Source organism: Helobdella robusta (genome assembly GCF_000326865.2).
Source record: "Helobdella robusta unplaced genomic scaffold HELROscaffold_56, whole genome shotgun sequence".
NCBI lineage: Eukaryota > Metazoa > Annelida > Clitellata > Rhynchobdellida > Glossiphoniidae > Helobdella > Helobdella robusta.
The window spans coordinates 474083-482662 of record NW_008705301.1 but is presented as its reverse complement, the minus strand read 5'-3'; the positions used below and the strand labels follow the sequence as shown (position 1 = coordinate 482662).

The 8580-nt window shown below is 33.4% G+C and overlaps 1 protein-coding gene across 1 annotated transcript in view; it reads left to right on the top strand.

Annotated features, from left to right (window-relative positions):
- HELRODRAFT_179723 (hypothetical protein) overlaps window positions 1–2911 on the top strand; it is a gene marked incomplete at both ends in the record, with an annotated part of 6563 nt that extends 3652 nt beyond the window's left edge. Inside the window, 4 exons of the mRNA XM_009028529.1 lie at window positions 818–1098; window positions 1775–2180; window positions 2632–2703; window positions 2843–2911. Coding sequence (XP_009026777.1) covers window positions 818–1098; window positions 1775–2180; window positions 2632–2703; window positions 2843–2911 — 828 coding nt within the window. The remainder of the gene's footprint in view (window positions 1–817; window positions 1099–1774; window positions 2181–2631; window positions 2704–2842) is intronic.
- Between the last annotated feature and the right edge of the window lie 5669 nt (window positions 2912–8580).

Sequence of the window (8580 nt, the reverse complement as noted above, 5' to 3'; positions counted from 1 at the left end):
TACATACATACATACATACATACATACATACATACATACATACATACATACATACATACATACATACATACATACATACATACATACATACATACATACATACATACATACATACATACATACATACATACATACATACATACATACATACATACATACATACATACATACATACATACATACATACAAACATACAAATGCACACACACACAAACATACAAACAAACCCATATGTGCACATGTTCCTTCAAGAATCGATCGACATAGCGATTAAATAAATCACTGTTGTCAGGTCCAATGCATACGTACATACAAACATCCATACAAACATACATACCAACTTCCATACAAACAAACATACATACATACAAACATACATTCATACATACAAACATTCATACAAACATACATACATACATGCAACCCAGTCTACATTGCTTCAATTTGTTTTATCATCTGCCACCATACCCTTACTTTTAATCCTCAATATCTCTCTTTCTGATTTTATTTCTCATTAGTTAATTTCAAGTGCTCTCTATTTTCTACTCCCTCTCTCTCACTTTTCTCTCTCTTTCTCTTTTCTCTCTCTTTCTCAATTTCTAATTCTTTTTTTTGATTGGCGTCTTTACCATCCTATTTCCTATCTCCCGTCTATACCTTTCTGTCCTTCTTGCGCTTTCTCTCTCTCTCTCTCTCTCTCTCTCTCTCTCTCTCTCTCTCTCTCTACCTTTTTCTGCTCCTCCCTTTTTCTCTCTCTCTCTTTCTCTCATTTTTTCATTCTTTTTTAATAGTAATTTTAAATTCCACATAAACGCAGACCAAAGTAATTGAGGCAAAGACAAAAAAGTCAGCTAAGAAATCGCCAACACCAACTTCAAATATCGAAAATACCTCCACCACTACTACTACCACCACTGCCACTACTACTACTACTGCTGCAGCAACCACCACTACTACTACTACTATTACTGCCGCTGCTAAATTGTCAGTGGCCCGTAAAACGACCAAAGATATAAAAGAAGATTCCAAGATGGGCGCCGCAAAAAAAAAATCGCTGAAGAATGGCGAGAAACTGGCCGACGACAAAGTGGCTTTAATGTTAGTGAAATAAGTTAAAAATTATGATTATTATTATTATTGTTGTTGTTGTTTTAGCTGTTGCTTTTGTTCTTAGCAGTAATAGTAGTAAGTAGTTAATTTCATTGTCTCTACTGTCATTATGATGACGATTATGAAGAGGATGTGGTTATGATTAAAAAGATGACGATGACGACGATGATGATGACGACCAACGCGTTCGGCTGTCATGTTTACATTGATGAATCATCCTATAAATAAAAACGAACCCTCTATAGATGATGATGATGATGAGGATGATGATGATGAGGATGATATACTGCTACTGCTGCTGCTGCTGCTACTACTACTACTACTACTACTACTACTACTACTACTACTACTACTACTACTACTACTACTACTACTACTACTACTCTACTACTACTACGGCTGCTACTACTACTACTACTAATAACCATAAAATTAACAACTGTTATTGTATACTAAATTACGAAATGAAGCATTTTTTTCAAATAAACACCTAAGAACAATCTCTTCATTCATTTGTTAACGAAAGAATATAATAAATACATTAAAAAATATCAGTCTGATAGATTAAAATTATACTAAATTACTCATACCAAAACAGTATTTTCACTTCAAAATAACTTATAGTAAGACATCTCCTCTTATATTTTTCATCTGAAATCTCCAGAGAGAACTTTTCAAGGCATGAAAAACAAAAAACTACGAAAAAAGAAATAAGAACAGCTGCTACTGAGAAAAAAGGTAAAAAGGACGAAAATTTCATCGATCGTAACATCTCAGCAGCTCCAAAAGCAGCTACAGCAGCTACTACCACAGCTCATGACTCAGCAGCTACAGCAGCAGCAGTAGTAGTAGTAGTAGCTATGGACGCTTCTGTAGATGGTGCCATTCAAAATTCAATCACGAATGATAAAGATGGGATAGTGTTCGAGGGTGAAGATAAGAAATATGGGGAAGGAAAAACAAACAAAAGTGAAATTGATCAAGTGGCTGATGAAGTAGCTGATGACGTAGTAGCCGCAGTGACGTCATTAGCGTCTGAAACATCGATGACTGCTTCTATTGAGATTGAGGTTTGTTTGGGTGAACACATTTTTTTTTTAATTTTCAAAATCAATAAAAAAAATTTGTTTTTCAATAAATTTTAAAATGTATTATTTTTTTTAAATGAATGAATGAATGAGTGAATGAATGAATGAATGAATAAATGAATGAATGAATGAATGAATGAATGAATGAATGAATGAATGAATGAATGAATGAATGAATGAATGAGGAAGTGAATGAAAGAAAGATCGAACGAGAGGTCGGCAATTTATATGAGTTTTTATTTTAAAAATAAAGATTTGTGTTTCTGCTTTAGATGTATGTCTTGTAGTTATAGCGTTAAAGGGAAATTGAATTTTTATTATTTATTATATATTATTGTTTTTATTATTTATTATTATTGTTTATTATTATTTATTTATTTTTTAATTAATATTGTTATTATTATTTGAAATTAATTATATTTCAAATTCAAAGAACGAAATCAAGGAGAGGGAGAGAGTGGAGAAATTGAAAAAAGATGAAGAAGAAAGAATGGACAGAAAGAAGGTGACGACGATAATGATAATTTATTCATTTATTTATTCATTCATTCATTCATTCATTCATTCATTCATTCATTCATTCATTCGTTTATTCATTCATTCATTCATTCGTTCGTTCATTCATTCAATTTTTTTTCCTAAAGAGAATTGACACTATAATGAAACGAGTCAAATCTGAAGATGCCGCAAAAGTAAATGAAGTGAATGAATGAATGAATGAATGATAAACAAATGAATGAATGAATAAGTGAATGATTGAATGACAAAATGAATGAACAAAGGAATAAACGAACGAATGAAAAACGAACAAATTCAAATAATTTGACACATATCCAACAACTTTAATAAAACAATCACTCATCATTTTAGCCTGCCTCAACAGATTCGGCAACGCCAACTACTACTTCCACTACTACTACTGCAGCAGCAGCTACTACAACAACTACTTCTGCATCTGCTGCTGCTATGACTGACACAAAACCAACGTTACAAACAAATGATTCATTATCGTTAGAAAGACACGAAACTGAAGACATTGCAATTGATTTATCAGGTGAAATTAGTGAAAAAATGGCCACTGATGTTGACGCAAAGGTTTTAAAAAGAACCCCTGGCATTGAAAAGATACCAGGTGATAAATGTTTAATAACGGGAGAAGACGAAGCGAATGTTGATGGTGGTGTAAAACTTAAGAATAATGAAGACGATGATGGTGTAGTAAGGTCAGGTCAACAACATCAGCATGAAAATGAAGTTAAAGAATTAGAAAAACAAGTAGAATTATTGGAAGAACAAAAAGTTGATAGACTCTCTGTAGAAACACAACATGAAGAAAACATTGATTCAGAAAAACTGGACACTTCCAAAGAGAAAGAAGGACACAATGAACAACTTTTGAAACAAACAGAGCCACAAAAAGATGACCAAACTGAACACCACTCTACTGACCAGTCCTCGCCACCTGAATCGCCACAAAGTCCAAAACTTCGCGAAATCGTCGAATCACACATGGAAGAACTGACTGGAGAAGCCGAACTCTGCTACGATGAAAACACGGGCCAAACGGTACTTATAAAAAAGACATCGTTCTTAGATAAACTGACGTCCAAACTGAAAAAAGCCTTGTCTCCGTCCGAGAAAAAACACATCGTCAAGACAGAACCACACTCCGAGCTACAGCAGCAGCATGAACCACACAAAGATAAGGAGAAAGATGAAAAGGAAAAAGTCAAAGAGTTATCAACTTATCTTTTATTAGCCGCCGTTGAGAAACCAAAAATTGAAAATGACGACGAACACGATAAAGAAACGCATCTGGAAAAACACGTGGAAAAACCCGCGCCGGAAAAACCCAGCTCGTTCGGAGCTATTTTCGGCAGGCGGAAGTCATCCAAAGATAGTGGCGACGACAAGATAACTCCCACTAAAGATGACGTCATCAAGTCGGAAAACAACAACAACGATAATAACAAAACCGAAAAGCGTAAATCAATTGGAGAAGGATTTAGCCTGTTTGGAATGATGAAACGAACTTCTAAAGATTTGGGAGCAGGAGCCAAGGAAGCTGAGGGTGCTACTACTGTTTCCGGTGAAGATCTTAAATTGGAAAAAGGCGGGAATATAATCCAGGAATATCAACCATCTGATGACGAACAGCAGCACCAAATTGCAGCCACAAGCGTAGCAGCAGTAGCAGCAGCAAAACCATTGCCACAACCTCCATCTATGATCAACATAACGTCTCCGGACATGATAAACATCGTCGTCCAGAAAAGCGCCACAACTACGAGCGACGACGACGACGAAAACAGACTCTCCAACCTGGATTCAAACCCGAGCAATTCGACGTCATCTCTCGACATCGTAAAGAGCGACGACTCTCCCGAGATGGCCACCACCTCAGATGACTCGCCTACTAAAGATAAGAAAACTAAAGGTAGGATGCACTCTTGCGTTATTATTATTATCAATATTATTATTTTAATTATAATTATTATAATTATACTAATTATTATAATTATTATTAATATTATTGTAGATGAGGTTGACATCGTGAAAGAACTTGACAAAAAACCCATAGAGGAGAACAAAAAAGAGGTGTACAAAGGGATTCTCGGATCTAACAAGCTCTCCAAGCTTTTCGGATTTAAAAAGTTTGATATTGTTGTTATTAGTTTGATAATTATCATAATAGTAAAAATAATAATAATAATATCATTATTGTTGTTAATATTGTTGTTGTTGTTGTTTTTGATGTAAATACTGTTATTAGGTTAAATGTTATTTAAAGTTTATTAGTATTGACCTCTTAAAAAAATCTTTCCAGTGGTAGCAGCAGTAGCAGTAGTGGCTGCAGTAGTAGTAGTAGTAGCTGCAGTAGTAGTAGTAATAGTAGTAGTAGTAGCAGCAAAAAGTAATAGTAATAGTTTTTATTTCCGCTGATGTCTCTTCGGTCTAGCCATTTTTATGGTTGATGTATGCAAATGCTGAACGAAGTAGTTGTTTTCTATGCTAATAATGGCTATGTTTGTTTGTCTATCTTTCTGTCTTTCTGTCTGTCTGTGCTTGCTTGTTTTTCTATGTAAATGTATGTGTGTATGTCTGTGTGTATGTTTGATTATTAGCTTTTTCGTTTGTGGCTTTGTGTGTTTGTGGCTTTGTGTTAACTGTTTTATGTGTCAGTCCGTATGTCAGTCAATGTTCAATTGTCTGTGTTTATGTCTGTGTGTATGTCTGTCTTTATGTCTATGTGTATGTCTGTGTTTATGTCTGTGTGTATGTCTTTGTTTATGTCTGTGTCTATATCTGTGTGTATGTCTGTGTATAATAATCATGATTATAGCACAATCCCATTAAGTCAACTTAGCTAATTTAATTACGCTAATTGCAAACGAATGTTAGGAAAAATTTCTTTTTAAAAAATTAACGCTATAAAATGTCGCTAATAATAATAATAATAATAACAACAACAACAACAACAACAACAACAACAACAACAACAATAATAATAATAATAATAATAATAATAATAATAATAATAATAATAATAATGGTAATAATATGAATAGAAGTAGTAGTGACAGAAATAATAGTAAATTTTTAAATGTAAGTTATTAGTCATCATCATCATCGTCGCCATCACCATCTTCATAAACATTATCATCATCATCTTCTTCTTCTTCTTCTTCTTCTTCTTCTTCTTCTTCTTCTTCTTCTTCTTCTTCTTCTTCTTCTTCTTCTTCTTCTTCTTCTTCTTCTTCTTCTTCTTCTTCTTCTTCTTCTTAACCGTCATCACCGTCATCATTACTACATTCTTTCTTCCATTCTGATATCCCAATGGGAGTACGAGACTTCAATACAATATGGGTTTTCCCATAAATATGTCAATTATTGCATACATACATACACACATACAAACAAACAATACATACATACATACATATTATACAATTATGATACATACATACATAAATACATACATACATACAAAAAAACAATACAATACAATATATATACATACATGCATACATACATACATACAAGCATACATCCTTACATACATACAAACAGACACACATACATACATACAAACATACATACAAACAAACAAACATACATACATAGGTACATACTTGAGTACAGCTGTGATTAAAATAAATCAATATTTGCCATATATATACATAAATACATATACATATAAATATATATAATATATATGTACATATAGGCACTTAGATGATAAAGATAATGATGATAACATGGATGATGATAAGAAGAGAGATAGCAAGGATCAAGGTGAGAGTTAGATTGATTATATTATAATTTTTTTTAAACCTTTTAGTTGGAGTAATTTTGTAGGCATAGTATGTCTACGTGAAAGCATAATTCTATTTCAATGTTGTAACGAACGCTAGGATGGTCTAATTGTTAAGCCTGCCTGCCTGCCAATCTGACTGTGATATCGTAGTGACAAGGTTCGAATGCAAACCGATCCCCACCAATCACATGCAATGTGTGCGTGTTGCTGCTGAAGACTTTGAAAACTAATCAAGGAAGAATTAATAAGAAAAATATAATATACAATAATAATAGTATTAAATAATAATAATAATAAATAATAATAACAATAATAATATCTCTAAAATTATTTTTATAAAAGTCTGATTTGAAAGTGGCGTCTGAAGATTAAAAAAAAACCCATAAAAAATTTAGAATAAGCACGTAAGTTATATCTCGTTGAGATGGGATATAGGTGTAAAAATACACAGATTTATGGGTATAGAGCAGGTATAAATGTGCACACACACACGCACACACACGCACACGCACGCACACACACACAGAGTTGAGGAATTAATTTAAATTAATTTTGTTGTAGAAGGTAGTGGGGCTTTATTTTATTTAATTGGTTTAAAACTGTTTATATTATTTAATAATAACTATTATTATAATTATAATTATAGTGATAATATAATTAGAGTAATAATAATATATAATATAAGTAATGATGTTTATCATTTTTAGTTTGAAGTTTGCTTAATGTTCGGGGTGTCGGTTAAGCATTGATTAACCAGCTTATTCATTAACTTAATTAATTGATTGATTAATTCAATTAATATTATTTACAATTATTATTGTTATAATTATTAATATTAATGGTATTTTATTTTTTAATATTTTTCAATATTTCTTTTCAAGTAGTAGCAACAAAAAATTTATCTATAATAATTTAACAACCAACAATGATGAAGACGAAGACGACCAAGATGATGATGATGAGGGTGACGATCGAGGAATAGATGATGATGATGATGAGAAGGATGACGCCACGCGTCAACATGGCGGCAACCGGAAAACTGACGACAATGACGTCACTGATGAAAAAACTTATCATCATGACTCCAAAACTGGTGTAATTCTCATAGAGGATATAAAGGATCATGATGATGAAAGGGAAGAGGATACAACCATTCCGTATCTTGATAAAAAAGATGATATACATGAGGATAATTATACTAAAACCTTCCGGGATAATGCTGATAATGGTGAAGGTAAAGTTGTTGCTGGTAGCTATGGTGAAAAGATAAAATTTACAAATGATAGATTGGATGAGTTTTTGGATCCAAACTTGAAGGGAGAAGACGAAAAATGGAAACAAATTGATGCGGAAAAATTAGATTTGGCGGGAAATACTGAAAAATTTGATGAAGCGGGAACAGAAAATGTCGAGATGTTTGGTGAAATTCACTCATCTGGGGAAGTTCGCGACGAGAAATCTGAAGATGTCGTTGTCGATGTGGGAGGTGTTGTTTTTGGAGTTAGCGCAACTAAGATGCACTCATTTGCTGAAGAACGAGGGAACCTACAGCAACAGCAGCTGCAGCAGCAACTACAACAGCCACAACAACTACAACAGCAGCAGCAACTACAACAGCCACAGCAACTACAACAGCAGCAACTACAACAACCACAGCAGCAGCAACAAGAAGCTGATGTTCGAAAGAAAAATGACCGAGAAAAAATCTTTCAGGCTAACAAAATTGATGGAGGTGACGGATTAGATGGATTTTTTGGAAAATTCAATTTGGATGGCAAGAATGAAGTAAACTTGCAACAACAACAACAACATCAGCAACAACAACATCAACAACAACAACAACAACTTATACTACCCAGAGATTCCTTAATAAAAGATGAAAATGGGTTTCCTGTCAATGAGAATCACCAACAACAAAAACAGCCGAAAATCGTTGAAAAAATCCACGATCAACAACAACTACAACTACAAATAACATCTGAAAAACTACAACAACAACAGCAACAACAACAGCAACAACAGCCGCAACAAAAACAGCCGCAACAACAACAGCCGCAACAACGA